We start from the raw sequence: 22,057 nt of genomic DNA, 5'->3' as shown, positions 1-22,057 counted from the left end.
ATCTTTCCTCTTCAAAGCATTTCCTGATACCACAAGATGAAAGTGATCTCTCCCTTTGGCAAATGCTATTAGAGCTTTGTTTATGCTTTCCTTTCACCTCATCACATTTTACCATATTCATTCATGTATATGTTGCATCTGCTTCATCTTCCAATTATACAATGACTTTCTTCAGAACAGGGACTGTGAAGTTTTTTGTCTTTGTAATCAGTATATCTAGCCAGTGTTTTGCAAATAGTAGATGCTTAATTAATGTTTGCTAAACTGAACTATTAAAAGAGTTTTCTGATGCAAATAAATTGTGAGACAAAGTCTTTGACACAGATATTAAATTTCTCAGCAAAATAATTCATGATGATACCTAAATGTTAAAGAGCTGAATCTCCATGTCACAGGAAAATCATCTCAATAATGGTATTTACCAAATGTGCAGAAATTATGGCATTTAAATATTTTGGGGAAGGAAAGGGTTGATCTTAAAAATCCTGTTTGTTCAAAAATTACCTTATTTTTTATCACTCCACGTACTTCAGTTGCAAAATCACGAGAACACACTTCTAAATGAAATATCTTTCCACAATTTGATACACAGGCTCCAAGAAGCTGTTAAAAAGAAATATAATTTTCAAAATATAATTTTAAAATTAAAATTTTAATTTCTAAAATTTAAAGAAATATACTCTTAATATAAACATTAAATAATGATCAATTTTAACTTACAGTCAGTGCTTGAAGAGCGACATGAGGAACTTTATGATTTACCCTTTTCATTATGGCTTTCAGACAGTCTCTTGCTCTAGAGAAAATTTAATCAATTTAAATTCAGTATTTCTGTAAAAATACACTAGTATACATATGTGCATATCTTTTCCCATAATCCTATCAGTTCAAACAGAATTATGAATTTAACTCAAGCTTAAAAACAATTTTAGTTAATTACTAGCTTATAAATGAAGCACCTCGTATGTTAATTCTTTATTTAATCTTTCTTATGTCAGTAATACTGAAAAAAGTTTGGCTATTAATATTGATAATTGTAAGCATGATCCAGGATACCCATTCCTATGCTGAAGAACCATTATCTTTGACAGAGCTAGACAACAAATTAATCAACAGACATTTGGTTCTTACTACATTACCTGACACTATTTTCTCTCAAGGACTTTACAATCTACTATACATGTTATATGTAATATGTATATCTAATACACACATGTACAAACTATGTAATGCAAATAGCTAAAATTTATACAGCACTTACTATGTGCCAAAAACTGCATTAAATAAATACTTTATAATTATTGAATTATAAATAATATTTAATTATTAGCTCATTTGAGTCTAACAACAACCTTGGGATGTAAGTGCTATTATGATGCCCATTTTACAGATAAGGAAACTGAGGCAAAGGTTAAGTGATTTGCTCAGGGTCACACAGCTAGTAAATGGCAGAGGCCAAATTTGAACTCAGGTCTTCTTGACCCCAGGCCCAGCACTCTATTCACTGTACAACCAACTGGAGGGATAGGGAAACATTTTGGTAGAAGGTAGTGTTTGAACTGAGATTTGAAGCATAAGAAGAATTCTATATGAAATAGAAGTTAAGGGAAATCTCACTAAAGGTATGGAGGTTGGGAAGTATAAGGCCCAAGGACAAGAGATAAAGTGCCACATGTGAGGCATGTCAATTTGGCTCAACTACAGAGTACTGGAAAGGGAATAATATATAATGAGGTTGGAAAGATGGATTGAGGTTAGAGTGCAAAGACTCTAAAATTCCTAATCAATAAAACTACTGATTAGGGAATAACCCATTCTGTCATACACTTAAGAAAAATCACTTTGGCAGAGTATACTAAAGTGGAGAGAGACTAAGATTGGACTTAAAAATGGAGAGATTGGAGTTAGAAAGGCTACTTTCTAGGAGTGCCACTGCAATATTTTAGGTAAAAGCTGATAAGCACCAGATTTAAGATAGTAGCTGTATGAGCAAAGGGTCAGATACGAGAGATGTAATAAAGACAGAAACAGGAAGAGTCAGGAATTTATTGGATATATGGGTTAGAAGTAAAAAAATTAAAAGGAATGCCAGGGTTTGAAAACTGGGTCTTATAAGTCTGATGATGTCCTTACTAGAAAAAGAGACATCTGAAAGACCAAGATATTTGGGAGGAAAAGATAATGAGTTCTGTTTTGAATATGATACATTTGTGAAGTCACCAGAGTATATAGGTCGAAATGTCCAATAGGTTATGTAATTGGTGCCATGGGAGTAGAACTCAGGAAAGAGAATAAAGCTGAATATACACATGTAAAGTCACCTACGTAGAGGTGATAAATTAAATTCACACATGTTGATGAGCTTACCAAAAGAAAAAAAGAGAGAAAGCACTCAAAATTGAGTCTTGGAGAACACCCATATTTAGGAGATACAGCATGATTCACGAGACAAAAAATTAAAAAGGAGATACAGTATGATTCACAAGACAAAAAATTAAATTAAAAAGGAAAAAGCAATGTCAAAAAAAAAAAAAAACCTTGAAGGAAGAAACCTCAAAGACAGATGACTAATAGTGTCACAAGCAGTAGAGAAATCGAGAAGGATGAAGACTGAGAAAAGAATGTGGAAATGCCATCTAGGATCATGAGAACTTTGGTAAAAACAGTTGCAGTTGAGTTATGAAATCAGGAGTTAAACTGTAGGATTCTGGAGAACAAGAGGAAAAGAAATGATTACAAGCAGTTTTTTCTTGGAGTATGACTGAGAAAGGGACCATATCTTACTGAAGGGGAAAGCAGGATATAATAAAGTTTTTTAAGGATAGGGGAGATGAGTATAGGGAACAAACCAGCTGACTGAGAAAAGCTGAAGATGAGAAAGACAATAGGAATTTCAAGATCAGAGAAAGAAATGAAAGGTGACTGAGGGGCAATCTGTTAGAGACAAAAGGGGAGAAGATGACATTATTGGTTCATGAAGATGGAAAACAGCCACTTCTTTATCAAAGACTAGAGAAGAGGAGAGAGTGAGGAATAATGTCAAAAGGTTTTGAGATTAATTCAAAGGAAGAAGAAATTCAATGTTAATGGCTTCAATTTTCTCAGTAAAAAAGACAAATACCATAGCTGAGAGAGCAGGAAAGAGTAAGAAATAGGAAACTTGAGGTGAAAAAAATAACGTTAAGGAATACTACCTTGGGAAGTGAGTAGAGTTAATTAGGCTTGAATAAAAGGATTGTCTTGCTGCAAGGAAGGCTTCGTTGAAGTTAAATAATTTATGGTGGATCTAGTCAGAAAAGTTGTGTGACTACCTCTACCTCCTTTCAACAGCATGTTCATAAAAGTAAAAGTGGAAGGAATAAGGAGAGGATTAATCTAGGGCAAAGGTTTGGATAGTAATAAGTGGCAAAAGAATACGGCAATGAAGGATTTGAGAGTAGAAGAAAATGTAAAGTTGAACTTGATAGAGACTGGGAAAGAAAGGGGAAAGTGAAATGAGAACAGGAGTAACACAGTCATGATAAGGGTAAAGAAGGTGTGCTCTCACCTGACCAAAACTCAATTTCTGGAAAATGTTAACTATTTAACATTCCTCAGATTGAAGCCAAAGGAAAGTATGAACTTCCCAAAATAATTTAATTTCTCCTAGATGTGTAAGAGAAGATCTCCCCAACCCTAGGTTTCTTGGTTAGTTTGGTGATATGTAAATCTCCCCTCACAGTCCTTGGTGAACCTTCTAAATGTAGTTTAATATGTAACTTTCATTTACCTGTAGTCTGTCCAATGAGGTTTGTCTCCTTAAAGGACATATAAAAATATGGCTGCTTAACTCTTCAACTTTTTATGACACTAAAAGAAACATGCTTATGGCCATAAGGTACTCGTTTCCTAAGTTTAAGTCCTCTAACTCACAATCGCTGAGACTCAGACTAACTCGGTTGACTATGAAACATTGTCATTAGTTCAGTCACTGTTCCTACTCAGAGGAATTCTATCAGCTCTAAAAAATATATATAGTAAGGAGGAAGAAAGTCAGATTATTTTAATAAACTCTCTTTGAAATCGTAACTTTTTACTTTTGTAATTGTTTTCACTAGTATAAGAATATTGGAATTTAAGCCCAATTGTGGAAAAAACATTATTTCTTTATTACCATCACTGAATCTAGCACTTTAAATGGATAGAAAAAAATTTAACCCCAAAGCTGACTACAGAGATCAGGCTGACTTTAAAGATACTCCAAAGAAAGCCAGAGGGTTGTAAGGAATATTTTGATCTCATCCAGTGCTTGTTTTGGGTCCACCCAAAGAAAACTGATTTATGTGTTGACATAGATCTCAAATCACCCTTCTCCCTACTGCTCACAAGGCAAATGCCCTTAAGTCTTTGTTTGAACTGTATGTAATGAAACCTCACAAAGTCTCCTAGAGGAAATTATATCTTCTTTCCAGCTCTCTCCCTATTAAATGTCCTAACAAATTTCTTTCTAAAACTGAAAGGGAAAAAAAACAAAAAACAAAAAACGAATAAGGAGAGCTGAGGCATAGAAAGAGGAAGTTTTAGTCAGAGAGAACTGTCAGTTTTTGATCAAGGAAGTAGAACACTTGTGGGTAGATGATGAGATCTAGTCAAAACAGAGAAACATAAGGAATTTAAGATGAAAACATTATCTGGTAGTTGTTTTTTCTCTCCCCCAGAACAGTTGATTTTGAGATGGAAAATCATGTATAACCAAAACTTTATTCAAGTAGTGAGTATGATCTACTCAGTGACTGGTCAGTGACATCATGTCTAAAATTTACTTGCTATAATCTAATTAATCTGTTGGAAGGCTAACAGTAATGCCTAGCTTAAGTAGACATTCCCCAAATAATGAGTTATATCTTTCAAGATTGTTCCATATTTAGATAATGAATTTTTAATTGACTCCAAGTTTCCTTCACCCTTCAAAAGCATAGCTAAAGGATTAAACCTGCAGATTCAGCTTTTTCCCACTTGCTCTAAGCTCCAAACAAAGCACCTCATCCCTGTCAGCACTTTATTTTTGTCTCTGCTGTCTCTCATTTCCCAGCCTCCAGTAAGCTCTCTTTTTCTTACATTTATTTGTAACAGGTTGCAAGAGATATACTAGACACCAAAAGGAAAAGATTCAGACATACCCAATTATGACCAATCATCTTACCCATTAGGAGTACTCCCAACTTTATCACATATATCCATAATAAGTCCCCAGTCTTCACTGGTGTTATATTCATTTGTAGCTTTTTCTGCAAGAAAAGAGAAAACACTTTATAGAACACCAAAGTATATATAAAGAAGCAACAGTTTAAGAAAAGTCCTATTTCTCACCCATTTAAAGACAAAAACAGCATTGAGAAATTCCATTAATATTGACTAATTTCTATTCATCCTAATTTTAAATGTCAAAACACTATTAGAAATACAGAAAGATAAAGTACAATACTGTTAATCTGAATAAATTGAAACTATACATGTAACATAATACACACAATCCTATCAAACACTTCCTACCAAACATTAGTAAGGGTGAGTAGGGGAGGAGGGGAGAGAACCTTAGAAAATAACCAAGGTTCTAAAGCATGAAAGGATATAGTATTACTACTATAGTTTTCACAAAATTTCAACATCACACACACACACAAAAAATACACTGCTTTTTCTAAGTATTAATACATGATAAATACAAAAATTATATCAGCAGCACTAATTTTTGTATCAAATAAAGCAAAATGAAGATAATTACAATATATGATAAAAGATGAGAAAAAAGCAGTCTATTTGTAAAAAAGCAAGTAACAATTTATAGCTACCCTTCATCACTAAAAACTATGATACTCTAAGTGAATATGGAATAAGAAAAATATACCAGATCCCTAAATGTGTTAATCTGATTTAAAGACTATCTTTGAAAAGTTTTAAGGATTCTATATATACAGTTTACTTTGCTTAAAGACTAGGTTCAGCTATTTTGATAATATCATAGAATGATACCTTTGAAGCTTCTAGATAAATAATGTAGGTTGTGTGTACTGAATAATACCATAATTTAATGAATGCCATTAGCCCAGAGGATTAATACAGGTAAATATATATTACAGCAAACGTTACTCATAATTCACAATTTTGGGGGAAAAAATTAAAGAACATTGATTTGCACAATATATCTGGAATAAATGTTTGACTATCCACAAACATCAGAATAATTACTCAAAAAAACCCAAATTGATTCTATAAAATCTGAAGACTTTACAAAGGCTTACCAAAAGGAAAGCTCATGTGTTAGTTAACTGAGCAGCTATTGCCCATTTTAAACTCGAGAAAATTTAAATATTATAATTAAGAAATTATTTTAGAGCATGTCAAATTGCCTGGTGATAGGGCCATTTACCACATACATCTCCTATTATCTGGTCTCACATGCACCGAGGGAGACAGTATTTAGAGACCTCCTGAGGGCTTAAACTTTAAATTTCCAGGAGTTTGGTAGATGTAAATCATAACATTTCCTTACTACCTTTTTATTATTGAATATAGAAAACCTTGAACAAGCAGTGAGACACTTTTAAAAATTAAAACATTATAAAGAAACACTCTGTCAATATCCAGGAGACACAAAAAAGCTCCCTCCAAAACCCATTATATTTTTAAATACAGATTTAATAAGAATCTGAAACCATCTGTTAAAACACTGGTAAAAATATATTCTATCAACTGTAAAGAAAACCAATTCTGAGAACAGACTATGTTAGGTATTTTCTATAGCTTTCTCTGATTGGATTTCAAAATGAATTTTTAACAGCCTTTGAAACAAATTATCTTACATCATAATTCACAATGAAATCTGGAGTTGGTCTAACATGGTTCCAAATAAAATTCCTTCCTCTTTCTAGGATAACAAACTCTAGCTTTAAAAATTAACAAAAACTAATTTTAAAATTCCATCTCCACTAAAACTGCTTAAAATGCTATAAATGTTGTTGCTCTTAATCTTTGAATATTATGTCACTAATGTTTCACCATGACTAAAAAGATTGTTTTGGTAAGAGTTTTTATAATATGATTCAATTACTTGATTTTCTTAGTGATTAAGTTTGTTATTGCCTTTTAAAAAAAAAAATCTGATATATCTATTATCTAAAGGCTAGCCTAACTAAGTTATGAAAAACTTAACTATTCATCAAAGGATGACTCTTTTTGACCACAGGATCTCAAGAACTTGCTAGGATGTTGCAATCTCCGATAGTGACAGAAGTACCTAGACCACTTTAACCACAGATCTTAAGATGCATTCTAATACACATGTGTATATCTATATATATAAATTCACACAGCTAGGCTTTTATACTTAATAATCCTTTTTGTAAAAAAAATTCACAAAATTATTATATGTAATATGTCTGTTTATTAATTTTAACTACATGTATTTGTTATATATTTATTTTTATATTTAATATATCTTATGGCTCAAAGATATTATGATTCAAATAGAATTCTGAAATTAGAACTATACAAATTGAATTAGCTAGAAGGCTGGGGGAATAGAGTGCTCAATTTACCTGATTTTTCTAACACATTTAAAAATGAAAAGGACTCTATTTGCTGCTTTAAACTTTAAAAAAAAAATGCCTTAGAGTAACCTGCTGACAGCAACCTCCTTGAACATAACCCATTCTTATATACCCAAAGATCTTAGAATGTGTCATTATCCATGATTTTAGAATGAAAGCCAGTCTCTTCCATGTGCTTGGTATATGATTGACAACTAAGATTTAGAATGAGGACATTGGAGGCTATGATCTCCAAGTTTTCCTCTAGTTCAAAATCTATGACATAGTAAATGCATGACTGAATAAATGATATATATCACTGTACAATATTACATATGTAGAAGGGAAAAATATTAGAAGAAAATTAGTATAGACGTAGCTCTTTCTGATTAAAACTAGAGGTAGAGGTAATGATTCTCAAGAATATTTATTTTAAAATAAATTTCTCAACAAATCTTATTTTCCTTCATTTAACTTTGTATCTTTTGTTTTTCCCTTAAGGGTTGAACTAGCAAAACCAAATTCTGGTTCAATGAAGATTCAAATTAGCTAATTTCACTTATACAATATAGTGTCTCAAAGTCTTAATGAAATTTTAAGCTTTAACTGAACTAAGAATTTTTGGGACTCCCTGAATACAAAAATACTCTTATGGGCAAACCAAATAGGAAACTCAAAGAACCAATTCAGATCTGTAAAGATATGTACAAAACATGGAATTAATGAGCAAATAACAACATGAACACAAAAGTTACAATTCTTTAACAATATTAGGTATACAGGAACTCAGAATTAATTGGGAAATGAAAGGAATATTAAAAGTAACAAAAAGAATATTTTTAGTTTTTCTTAAGAGAAAGGTCAAAGAAGAGTAGTGGAGTAGAGGGAGGTAGCAATAGCCAATGATGGAGGAAAGGTTGAGTTGTTCAACTCATATTTGATATTTTTTCTCTGCCAAAGAAGAATGATGTTTCTTAGAAATAAAGGACAAAAATGGTTCACAAAGAATTTATAATCAAGTTAATTGAGTAAAGTCAAAGCATTTACTTAGCAACCCCATCTAAACTATATTCTGGGGATGAAGAACTCAAACATCTTGCTGAGCTACAAAACTGTGGCAAAACAAAGTACACTTCAGGCCTGGATGTGCCTTTTTTGCAAATTTGCAAAAAGGGAAAGCTAAGATTCCTTAATATATCTGTGGTCACTAACTTCCATTCCTGGCAAGAACTTCTGAAATATTAAGGAATTATCTTTCAGAATAGTGATGCATGGTCTTCCTATAAACAGTGAATAGTGGTTCTAATATCAGGTATTGTGACATGATAGAAAAGAATAATTTTTTATATTTACATTCCCACTTAAGTTTAAAATACTTCCAAATGCACAGTTAACTGTTCAGCTCAAAAACCTTCAGATTTCAGTTTTGGGGTTGAGGGGTGGAGTGCAGAGGAAGGGAGGACTGTGATTCCATCGTTTGTAGAGAGTCAAAGATTTATGCCAGATATAGTCTACAACCAGTATTCTTTCATTTTCTCATTAAAATTGAGTACCATCAGTAATATTTGCTATAGTTATAAAATTTAGACCAGCATAAACAGGTTATATAAATAAAACTCAGGTCAAATACAACAGACAACGTTTACAAGTTAAAACATATTTCCTTTTTGTTAATAATTGGTAAACCATAAAAGTGATGTGTACTATCTGCCCTAACCATATTATTAGGTAGATTTACTTAACTGTTTTGAGGGATTAAATTTGGGAGGCTGTCTGTTTCTGTTGAGAAGCATCTGTTGTGTCAAAGTAAAATGTATAAAATAAATATGCACAAAGAGAATAAATCATATCATTCCAATTTTGTTTCATTAAAAAAAACCATTAGGCTGGCAGAACAATAAATATCTAGTTTGACAAAATCTGCTGCAGTGGAAAAGATAAAGGTTTATAAGCAAGATAATAATTGCAAGACTTTAGGATTAATTAAGTGACCAAACCCAAAGAGTAATAAAGAAATCATTCAACATAAATCTTTAAGATCTTAACCTAATGCTATGGGCTTCTGTTCTTAGTTCTGTGTTGATCAATATTTTTATTATTAACCAGACTAAAGTAGACATACTTCTCAAGTTTGCAAAATGCACAAAGCTGAGAGGATTCTTAGTACATAGTTGAAAGAACCAGAATCCATTGTTTCTAATAAGACTAGAAAGAAAGACTAAATCTAATAAAATGAAGGGGACTTAATTTTAAATACAGGACAAGGGACATGTGGCTAAGACAATAATTTGTGTTTGGTCTAAGGATTCTAGTTTACTGCACAATTACTGTGAGTCAGCAGTTTGACATGGCAACCAAAAAGTTTAATTTGATTGAGGCTACTGCAGAAAGATACCTTCCAGAATGACTGAGATTGAAACCCCCAATTCAATCGATTCACTGGAAGGTCAAATATTAAGTACTTTGGCCACATAATTAAAAGACAGGACACAGAGGGGAAGAAAACAAAACAAAACCCCGATGTTAGGCAAGACTGAAGGCAAAAGAAAAAGAAAATAACAAGAAAATGAGATGGATAGTGTCATAGAAGCAATGAACATGATAAACAGACTTCCAGAGATAATTAAAGACAAAAGGGATCCATGAGGTTAAGAAAAATCAGACATGACTAAATGATAACAAACGATCTAGAATAACTGAGGTCAAAAATCCTTAGCACTTTTCCTTAGTTAGATTATATTGGCATTAATAATATCAATAAATAAATAATAATAAAAATAAGTAATCTACAGGTAATGTAGAGATATGGGTCTGTGAATGAATGTGAATATACATATATAGATATATGTGTATATGTAAACATATCTGTGCTTAATTAAATTATAGCTTGTTTGGTAGAGGTAGTGCACAGCAGAGGACAAAATAACCTATAAAGAAGCAAAGAAAAAATGGATGGTCATGAATATAACCTCTTCTATTATTATATGCTTTCTCGAAATGGAAATTTATTGTTAAATATTTTAAATCCTCTCTCATGTTCTGCCAGGCACATGACAATGTTTTCTTTTGTTTTATTTTCCCTTTTCTGTCTTTTTCCATTATTCTTTTCTTATTTTGTATTTAATTCAATTAAAAATAAAAAATAAAAAATTCAATAAGCTGTCCAGAAGCATGAAATGGTAAGTTATTTGAAACTGGGCCAGATCAGTTCAAGGAGATTAGACTGTTTAGTAGAGTGAAAAGACTTAGGAAGAACATGTTATCTATTTATAAATATACTGAAGAAAGATTAGATTTCTATTTGATTCTGTGGAAAAAAACTATGAAATACGCTAACAGGCTATCCAGATAAATATGAAGAAAAATTTTCTGTGGGCTGCTTGCTGAGGCAACAAGTTCCCTACAACTAGGAATCTTCAAACGCTGTTAATGATGTTAAGAAGACTACTACTTCACTTTGACTTCATGGGGATAATAGATTTGGGGCCAGAAAGAACCTCAAGTCATCCATCAAATTCAACTCTTTGTGAAGATGACACAACTGAGATTCACAGAAGTAGACATAATTAGTGACAAAATTGGGATTTGAATCTATGACTCAATTCCAAATCCAGCATTCTTTCTACTGTATCATCCTGGTAAGATTACGTATGATCTCATTTTCAGTTCCAAAGTCCTATAATTCTATGACATCTCAGACATTCTTTCCATGCCTGAAATTCTATTTATTATTTGGAGAATTGTTTGTAAAAGCTATTTTATCAAGTAGCAATGAGGAACTTCTGATGCACGTATAAAAAGAAATATTTCTTGCTTCTGACAAATTCATTGAAAAGTGAGAAATCATTTGGGAAGTAAAAACATAGTAAAGATTATATGAGAATACAACAAAAGGTAAGAAACAGAATACAACAAAAGGTAAAAAAACAGAGTTTTATATAACAAAATATTTTAAGTTTGTCATACTGACCTGATGGAAACAGTCTAATTTTTGTTTAAAAGTTAAAAAATGGAAGATATAGAGTATGTTAAAAAAAAAAAAAAACAATTACTCAGTTATTCAAGGGTTACATCTAAAACACTGCTCTATCTTTATTACATTAATTATTTTAAATATTTAATGCTTCAAGTAATCTAATAAATTAGAAATATTTCAAAATAATCTATCAAACCAGCCACTTTCCCTCTTCCAACAAATAAGTAGACACCTGCTTCAGTTTCAAGTATAACTTACTAAGTAAAATTTGCAATTCAGTCAGCTTTCTAACAGTTTCAAATTAGTTTACTATGTGGAATTAAAAAAAAAAATAAACTACTGTTTTAACAAGTATACAGGAAGTGTCTCCTAAAGTTGCAATATATGCGTGTTTTAGTACATAAATTTGAATTGTAAAATTATTAAAATTCTATTAAACAATAAGAATGCCTGTTTTTGAAGAAAATGATTAACTTAAAAGTCTCTTAATACTGAAAACTGAAACATAATGGAGTGCAAAGAAAGACAAATTGAAATTCTGGCTCTTCTACTTAATGACTGAATTTAGTGAAATCTACTGTAACCTCTTAATCTCACATTCCTCTTCTACAAAATAAGAAAGTTGGGGTAATCTTGGGGTTTTCAACATTTTTTTTTGCCATGGATCCCTTCGGCAGTCTAGTGAAGCTTCATGAATTCCTTCTCAAAAGAATGTTTTTATATGCATAGAATAAAATACATAAAATTACAAAGTAAACCAAAACATTAAAATGCAGTTACCAAAATATATAGACCCTGCTAAGAACCAAGACTAGCTGTTCTCCAGGGTTGGAAGCAGAAAGATTCATAAACAAAAGAGATTTCCAAAGTTATTTACTTTGCCTGTAAGTAACCACTTAGGCCTAATTTGCTCTTATTTTATACAATATGCTAAATGAAAAGTATTCAGAGGTCAGGTGGGGAAGAGATTTGGAAGTGAAAGCTGAATGAAAGGATAGAGAAAAACTTTATTTTTTTTTAAGATGCAAAATTTTAAAAAGCAGAGCAGCCTGGGGCTATTAAAAAGAATAAACAGTTTTATAAATCAGAGCACCAGTATTTGTATATAGTATAACAAATGTTATTCCTGAAGATTACTCTGATCAAAACTGGTAAAGAGAAAAAAAAAAACTTATTTTTTATCACGCCATTTACTGTTATCATGAGAAGCATCATGGAGTAGTACAAATACAAGGGCTTTAAATCTTAGGATGACCTGAATTCAAATCATGGCTCTGACACGACTCCCCCAGACAGATGAAAACAGAGAATCCTTAATGCTTTCACCTCCTACCCCGTCCCCTCCCCAGCCAAAAAAAAAAAAAAAGTTTGGAAAGTACTCACACAATGTGCAAAGGTATATTCTATTCTTAAGGAGTTGTAAATTGTTTTAACTATTCTGGTCAGCAAATTGGAACTATTCAAGAAAAGTGCCTAAATCACTAACACCCCTTTTGGTGGATCAATCCTATTACTGAGAACACATGCTCAGGAAAGTCATAAGAGAGAACTAAAGATCTAAGAGCAAAACATTTACAGCAGCACTTACTGTGGAAGCAAAAAACTGGAAATTCAGTGGATGCCTAATGACTATGAAGTGTCTGAGAAAAAACTACTGTATTAGAATGCAAGGGAGTATTATTGTGTAAAAATAAATTACAAGTATGAAATATTTGGAAGCACATAGAAGGACTTCTCTGAAGAGACACAGAGCGAAATAAGCAATAAGAAGAATGAAAAGAACACATATGAGTACAATAATGTAAATGAAAGAATACTTAAAAGGAAGTGAGACTCTGAATAACTGAAAAAAAAAAACAATAATGATCTCAAAAATATTTAATTAAATATACCTCCTTCCTCATCATAGAAGGGAATATTTTATACATTGTGAGATGCTGTCATTGTTTTAAGTAATTGTGCATATTTATCTCTGCTGTGAGGAAGAATTCAATGTAGGATAGAGCGGGAAAAATTGCCCTCTTCTAAACTCCCAGATATAAAAACCAAAAAACTATAGTAAGAACAAGGAATCAGCAAGAAAATTGAAATAACCAATAAAATAATGGTTAGACCACCTGGATATCTGCACACACAAGTAGCCTCTGCCATGAAGCCATTCAAAAGTAGTGTGAGCAAAGAGTAAGTAGGTTTTATTTGCTGAGCAAGAGAAGACTTTTGTGTTGCCCAGCAACAGTGGATGACCACTTCTAAGTAGGCAACATTTTCTAGGGATAATGAAGGCTTCCCTTTTATCTATGACTATCAATATCAACTACTTTAACCTCAAGTTAAATATCTATTTTAAAGACAATTTTATTCAATATAATTTAAACACTCCTAATATGGCCAATGCCATACAAAAAATTTGGATTTTTATAGTACTTGTAAGAAAGCAAAATATTGTAAATGATCAAATCCTTCTTTAAGCCAGATAGAAACAATTAAAATGCAAATAAGAATAAAAAATGTTACCCAGTTTTGTGTTTCTCATCTTGTGGTATATGAGCAAAGTGAATTGTTTCAAACAAAACAATTACTCAAAGCTTTAGTGCTATAAACTTTTTAAAGACTTTTGTAAAGTTTTTTTTTAAAAAAACATATTTAAAAGTTTAACTCAAACTGCCATATTAAGAATAGTTCCTCAAAAAGCATATTAGAGAATTTTAAATCACCTGACAGACTTTTCTAGCAAGAACTTCTTCCAATTTTATTTTATAAAATATATTTCATCACTTTCTAACAGATTCTGTTTTTACCATTTCTTTAAGGACTTGAATGTATGGTACCTATCTCTCATTGTCACTTAGATGCTACAATGGACTATTTCAGAGTACATGAAACTTAGAACTATCTCAATGGCCCTTTCAGCATGACTAGCTAAAAGACATACTGCAATAGTAAAGAAAAATCGAATTATGGAAGTTTTTTCAGAAAAATATTGTAAAAAAAAAAAAAATCCAATTATCCTTTCAAAGTATTCCACAAAACATCAAGTTAGTATACTTTAAAAAAGATTGCTAAGTACCCTAAAGAAGATTATGAAAAGTCTAGATGGACAAGGTCAAACTACATGCAAAAGGAGGCTAAAGAACAAAGAATCTGTGTGGCTAATGCCAGACTGTCTCAGAACCACAGTAAGACTTTCCGTATAGCAGGCTAGTCAATAGTGAATATTTGGAAGCAGGAAAAAAAGAAATTCAAATGGTATTACTAAACACCTAAAAGTGATTTGTATAAACAAACACCATAACCACTTGAGAGAAGTAGGGAAGAAAACAAACTGAATGAAAATCCAAAACTGGTTGAAGCTATAAATCTAGAAAAATCTAGCCCTTATGAATGCGGATTTGACCCCTTAGGTTCCGCCCAACTCCCATTCTCAATAAAATTCTTCCTAGTTGCCATTTAATTCTTCCTAGTGGATCTTGAAATTGCCCTCCTTTTACTACTACCCTGAGCCATCCAACTACCAACCACCAATACTACACTTGCCCTATTGTATTCCCTCATCATCCTACTTACAGGTGGCCTAGCACATGAATGATTCCAAATAGGTCTTGAGTGAACCGACTCTCAAAGAGGAAGGATGGTATCATTTATACATGTGCAATATTTTGAGATCAACATTACAAAAAAGATTAGGAATAACAATCACTAAGTAATGCAGTTTGCTGGCTTATACAATAAAAAGCATAATGATTATCACATCTTTAACTGAGTTTATTTTATTATCTAGGATGCTTTCTCAACTTGTTTGGCCATAACAGGAAAGTTCTGAAATTTCGTCCATCTAAGTACTGAGGATGGTATGATCTTCTATTAATTGGTAAAACATATTTAGTGCCAGTCTTGCTAATCCCAAACCTAAACCAAAGAAGCACTTTTTTCCTGTTGATTTTAAAAACTCTAATGTTAAAGAAAAGGTACTTCACATTTAGAAAAAAAATTATTTCTTACCTTTACTTTCAAAACTAGAATAACTATTATTTGTATTCCATGACATTCTAAGCAAGTAAGATGAATTAAATGTCTCAAGGGAGCCATTAAAGAATTTGAGGGTATCAGTATGCTGGTTTCTAGGGTGTCTGAGAAAGATTGTATATGTTTAGTTTCTTTGATAAAGGGGAGACATAAAACTATCATTTTCAGCATATACTAGTTATAAACCAACCTGATAAAGTACTATTTCAGGCACTTGAAATTAAACAAGAACCATTCAGAACATCAACATATTTACCAACAAAAAAGATATGAGCAATAGTCAAAAGTTATATCTTACAAATCCTATATCTAGCACCTCCTTTCCCTTTGAAATGTTCTGATCAGGTTTATAAAACCTCCAATTATTTGGGCAGAAGATTTTTGAAGTACAAACGGATAATGTACTAAATTCCTTAGGAGAGGAGAAATATACAACTATCAAAAGTTTTGCAATAGCAGAAGGTGATATTTATGCAAGGAATAACAAATTTATTAAAGTGATGTGAATGGAGAAAAGAAAGGGGAATGGTAGTGGGAGAGCAAAAAGAAACAAAACTCAATGAGAGCAAATGGAAGAGAAAATAAGGTATGCTGTATTGAGGGGGTAGAATAAAGGAAAAAAGGACTCCTAGGAAATTTTAATTCTGACAAAGTTCCCCCCCCCCCCCCAAAGGAACACAGAATCCTTAAAATATAGAATCCTGGAACACTGACATTTTATAATGCTTTAATGTTTACAAAGCACTTTAACATTACTTCTTTGTAAAATTGGGATTTCTTTAACATTTACTGTTAAATAAAAAAAAAATAAGCAGGTATTACAACAAAAGGTATTCTGGACACACAACTCACCAAATTATCATATATTAACGTGGGAAGATTTTCTGAGGGAAGATTTGAAAATAAACTTCAAGGAAAAAAGCAACAATTTGTATGATGGTAGCTAACCATATAGGTATTATACACAGGCATGAAAAAACAAAGGAGAAAATAAGATTATGGGATTGAATCGAAGAAAACTGACTTAAAAAAAAAATCTTAAAGCCAGATAAATTCAATTGCTTTGCTCTATTTTAAATTAAGATGAAGTGGAATATAAAAATAAAATTAAGTACTAATAAAAATATAGGGATAAAGATAGCCACAAAACCAAATCTTTTTCTATTAAGTACACAGAGAACTTCAGGCACTTAATTATTAAATATCTAATCTGATTGCCTGTTGTCTTGGGGATGGAGAAAAATTTGGAACAAAATCTTACAAAAAATTAATGTTGGAAACTATATGAGTATTTGGAAAAATAAAATACTATTGAGGAAAAAAAAACAAACAAATATCCCATTCACCAGATACAGAAGTATAGGGTTCTAAGCATATAACACTGCCTATTTTCTGTTTTACTGAGAAGACTGATGCCATCCATGGAGAGCAGCTTTACGTCTCCATCTCCATTCCCCAATAATACTAGTTTACCTTTGTAATTTTAACATTTTCAAAGAGTTTTAGATATGAAACAATATACGTATTTCCCCCTTTTTTGAAGTAAAACAACTGGGCTTTAATTTTGGTACTCTACTTCATGGATCTCAGCCTCTCTTTGTGAAGGATGGGACCATGAACTCCAGACCTCCATTTAAGGAGGGAGCTCAAATCAAACCACCTCATTTCTCATCTCCCTACTCTAGTGTGGGACTTCTCTGACTTTTCCAATATATCCCCAGAATTGAATACTTTTCTCTCCTCTCCCCCTTCTTTTCAATTTTGTGTGTGTGTGTGTGTATGTGTGTGCAGTTTTCCCTCACAGGGCTGCAAGTTCCTAGAAGGCAAACTTTTTTGGTTTTATATACCTAGCATTTAGCCCATCTACTTAGTAAATGTTCACTGAAACAATCAACCATTCACTAGACACCACTTCCTCAAACTAAGTCCTATAGCAATCACTACCTGGCTGTGCTTTCATTGCCAGAACTTCTTTATAACCTATTAACTCAAAACATATCATTAATATTCTACAGAAATAATTCTCTACTAAAACATCAAGAAACCCTACTGATTGTGTAGTATTTTTCAACTGTCCCTTTTCTTGAAATGATTCTCCCTTATCTTTCCAGTTTTATAACATTCTTTTACTCAAGAGGGATCTTAAAAGGCCTAATTCCATAAATTTTTTGATGAGGAAAACAAGGTCCAGAGACCATGTCTACAATCATATAGACGGGTAGACACCATGGAAAATTCTGATATTATCTCATTCTACTTAGCTTCACAGATTCTAATGGCGGCCAAACTTTATCCCCTCATGAAAGGGGGACATCCCCTGTTGTCTTGGGGACAGGACAGGAAATATATTATTTTTCCACTTCTGTTGTCACAAGCATTGGGACAGTGCTTTGCCCATAGTATCAACGATCAGAACTGGAAGAGACCAACCTCCCATTTCCCAGCTGAAAAAACTGAAGTTCAGAAATATGTAACTTCCCCAGAGGCTCAAAAAGAATGACCTGCCCAAAGTCATAGAGTGCTAAGTATCAAAAACCAATATTTGAGATTCTTTTATTAAATCTGGCAGTCCTTTCATTACATGTAAAAAAGGGACTTAATATTGTTGACTTGGGTTAGAAGCTCTGTTACAGTCGTGGCTTTACCATAAACCAGTTGGATGACACTGGGTGAGTCACAACCTCTACACACCAGTGTTACTCATTTGTAAATATCCTATATGTCACAGGGTTGCTGCAATGACTGAGAAAACTTGAAACAAGTGAAAAATAAACTGAAAAGCTTGACTCTCACAGACTATGAACATTTACTTGGCTTTCAAATGAGAAAATCTGAATTACTAAAACAAGTACATAACTACCAAATTCTACATGGCTCAGGCAAGGTAGGGAACATCTTTCTTACCACAAACTTTATCTTTTAAGAAGTTTTTAGTCAACAAGCCAACCAGCATTTATTAAGCTCCTACTTTGTGCCACTGTGCTAGAAGCCAAAGAAAGTTAAAAACAAAACAAAACAAAAAAAAAACCAGTCTCTGCCTTTAAAGAATTGAAAATCTAAAAGTGGAGAGAGGGGCTGGGGAGAAGGGACAACATGCAGACTATATACAAACAAGACACATTATACAGATATTTAAGACACTGATACTTAGGAGACCCAGGAAAGACCTCATTGTATTAGAGGAGTTTATGGAAGGATCTTGAAGGAGGACAAGGGACAGAGATGAAGAGAAGATCCCTGTCATCAGGGGATAACCAGTGGAAATGCCCAGACTTAGGAGATGATGTGTCTTGGGTAAAAATGTATTTTTAGAGGTTCCTGAGTACTTTTTTTTTGGCTGATCCATGAATACTTTAAAACAATCCAGTTCTAGTCCTATCTATCATTCTATTAAAACCCGTAATACTGGGGCGACTAAAGGTCTCACGACCCGAATGAGGCACCCAAGTCTCCCCTACCCTAATGACAACCAGGGGACCCATTTCTTTTGTCATTCTACAACATGCCAGCGATCAGAAGGCAGCTCTCACTCCTCCTTTGGGTGGTACAATAATGAGGAGAGTTGACAGGCAGATGAGCTAAGGTTCTACCGTCAGGAACCGGGGGAAAAGTCAGAGAAACTTCCATTCCACGTCGGGGGGGGAGTGGGGGGAGGCTCTGTCGGAGAAGGCCAAGAGTCCCCTCGGGGGCACGCCTCAAACTGCTGCATCATGCGCCTGAAGGGTCTGAAGAAGGGTGGGCGCGGGGGGAGAGGGAGGGAGGGAAGGGCAGCGCCCCCTCAGGGACTCCGGGAGAGTTAATATTACTCTCATCTCCGCTTCAGTCGCTTCTTGCGGAGCCCTTCCGCGCTGGGACAAGGAGCCCCGGTGGGGGACGGGAGAGAGGGGAAGTCTGGGGCAGGGTATTCGCCCCACAGCGTCCCCCGGGCACAAAGAAGCGGCAGCAGGATGGAAGAGGGGCCAGTGCCCAAAGAGACTCCGCCGCTGGGTCCTTTCCCCGGACTCCCCAGACTCCATCAAGCATCGCCGCCGCCGCCCCTTCTCACCCCGGCCCCGTCTCCAGGAGAATAGCTCCCATAGCCCAGGGCCTGCCCCCGTGACTCACCAACATCCTGCTCAAAAGGATTGGGCGTGAACAAGGGCATCTTGCCGCGACCAGGTCAGGTCCGGTGAGGCGCGATAAGAACGGCAGAGGTGGTGGTAGTGGTGTGGCGGCAGCGGCAGCAACAGATCCTGCCCCCGACTCGACCCAGCGGCCGCCGCTTCCTCGACGGTCCTCCGACCCAGCCTCAGCACTTCCGCAAATGAAGCTGCCCCGGTTCGTGCCTGATCCTAAGGGACCAAGACCTCCTCCCGAGCCTCCCGCGTTATGCCTTCCCTTGGCTAGACCCAGAGAGATGGTCAGCGTCCTTTCCCGGCTTCCTCCGCCGTAAGCAGGCGCAAGGGAAGACGACTACCTTCACCCCAGGGTCACGCGGTCTTCAGGCGTTAACCTTAACCACCTTCTAATCTCGAGGACCCTTTCCGGAATAGGGACCTTCGAGGACCGGAAGTTGTACAGGCACTTGGAAGCGGAGCGTCAGGTAGACAAGAGTCCGACATAAAGGCCTATTGGTGGCAGCAGGGGGCGTTCGTGCTTAGGCTTTCCACGTCGTTCCTGCGCCCTTCCGGGAACCTACCAGGGAATTCTCGGTCCTTAGACAGTTGAAACAACCCAGGCCAGCCCAGCATTTCGTTACCGCTCGTCCTCCTTTATAGGCCCTGGGTTCCCGGGAAATGGGGGTTAGACCCTACTCGGCCGCCAGGCTTGATTCTCCCGGCATGATCAATGTAGTGGCAAGAGCAGTGGACTGACATCCAGGTTCAAATCATGGTGTTGACAGTTGATCACTTGTGTGATCCGTCACTATTCTGAAGCTCCTGGCTCCTCCCCAGTGAAATGCAGGAATACTACCGTAATTGCAGGGTCAAGAGTAAAGTGCTAGTTTGTAGCCCTTAGGCTTTGGATGAAACCTCTAAAATGCGACTAGCTGCGGGGACTTCTGGGAAATGTAGTTCTAGCTACGGGGACTTCTGGGAAATGTAGTCCTTAGATGTTTCTCCCCTCTAGAAGAGAGACTGGTGTATTTCAAGCTCTGGATGGGGCGAAGCCGGGGCCACTTGCCCTGGGAGGTTCTGCTGGCTGCGCCTAATTTGAGAGAAAGAATGCGGATTGTTCTAGGTTTTAGAGAGAGCTTCTCTCTCGAGACAGACACCAAAAAAGAGATTTCTGTGAAAGTCGAGAAAGAAAGGCGCTCCAGCCGGCATTTTGCAGGGCTAGTGTAGAATCCGCGAAGATGGACATCAAGGGGCAGCAACTGTGATAGAGATGCTGCCTGAAGCCCAAATGCTGCAGCTGCCTCCACGAAGAGCAGTAGGAATGGGACGGTTAGCTGCAGCTGACAAATGAATTAATGATTAACGCGTTTATTTAGATTTCATTTGTGCCTGGCATCGGGCTAAGCGCTGGAGATACAAGAAAGGCAAAGGGACTTTTGGAATAGACACGGACTAATGGAGGAGACAACATGCAAACAATTATGTACAAAGAATTTATATAGAGGATGAATCAGAGATAATCACAGAAGAAAGACATTTTATTAAGGGACTTTGGGAAAGGCTTCTCATAAAAGAGATTTTAGGTGGGACCTGAAGGGAGGTAAAAGGACAGAAATGAGGAGAGAAGGGGCCTGAGGAATACTAGGGAAATGTGGAAGATGGGAGTGTTGTGTGTCAGGAGCAGCAAGATTTTACATTTCATCCAGAAAGTAAAAGGAAACTACGAATTTATTAGGGGGCTAATCAGATTTGTTCTTTAGAAAAATCATCTTGACCTTTTTAAAATGGAAGATGGACTAGATTGAGGAGAGACTTCAGGTAGTAAGACCAACTAGAAGGGTCTTGCAATAATCTAGTTGTGAAGTAGTGAGAGCAGTGGCAGGAGACAAAAGAAAAGAAGGTATATGAGAGAAGTTGGGTTAGGTTCAGCAGGATTTAGAAACAGAATGTGGAAAATAAGGGAGGATGAGGAGTCAAGAATGACACCTTTGATTCTAGCTAGGGTGACTGTAAAAATGATGATACACTTGACAGTAACAGATCAAAAGATAGGAAGATTTGGGAAAATAAGATTAATTCAGTTTGAGATGTATTGAGTTTAAGATCTCTCTGGGACATCCAGTTCAAGATGTTTAATAGGCAATCAAGAAATATAAGAATAGATAAGGAGTAAGATATGGACTGATCAGAGAAATGACATGAGAATCATCTACTTGCCCATGAGAGCTGATGAGATTACTATGGGGAAAAAGGAGAAAATGACTCAGGACAGAGCCCTGGGGCAATACCCACAGTTAATAATGAATAAAAATTCAGTGAAGTTAACTGAGAGGAAGCAGTCAGGAAGAGAACCAGGGAAGTGATTAATCTATGTTTTCCTCAGTAGCTAGTAG

The 22,057-nt window shown here is 35.0% G+C and overlaps 1 protein-coding gene across 2 annotated transcripts in view; it reads right to left on the bottom strand.

The window, feature by feature from the left end:
- Nucleotides 1-20,575, bottom strand: part of STAM2 (signal transducing adaptor molecule 2) — a 42,391-nt gene extending 21,816 nt beyond the window's left edge. The window contains exons 1-4 of one of the 2 annotated variants that reach the window (XM_012544722.3): nt 19,672-20,575; nt 5,183-5,267; nt 721-796; nt 505-603 (exon numbers count right to left, since the gene is read on the bottom strand). In XM_012544722.3, the coding sequence (XP_012400176.1) occupies nt 505-603; nt 721-796; nt 5,183-5,267; nt 19,672-19,711 (300 nt within the window). In that variant the 5' untranslated portion in view covers nt 19,712-20,575. The remainder of the gene's footprint in view (nt 1-504; nt 604-720; nt 797-5,182; nt 5,268-19,671) is intronic. The other variant, XM_012544721.3, reaches the window with a different exon arrangement.
- Between the last annotated feature and the right edge of the window lie 1,482 nt (nt 20,576-22,057).

The sequence above is a fragment of the Sarcophilus harrisii genome, chromosome 3 (genome assembly GCF_902635505.1).
Source record: "Sarcophilus harrisii chromosome 3, mSarHar1.11, whole genome shotgun sequence".
NCBI lineage: Eukaryota > Metazoa > Chordata > Mammalia > Dasyuromorphia > Dasyuridae > Sarcophilus > Sarcophilus harrisii.
This window is presented reverse-complemented; position numbering and strand designations above follow the sequence as displayed.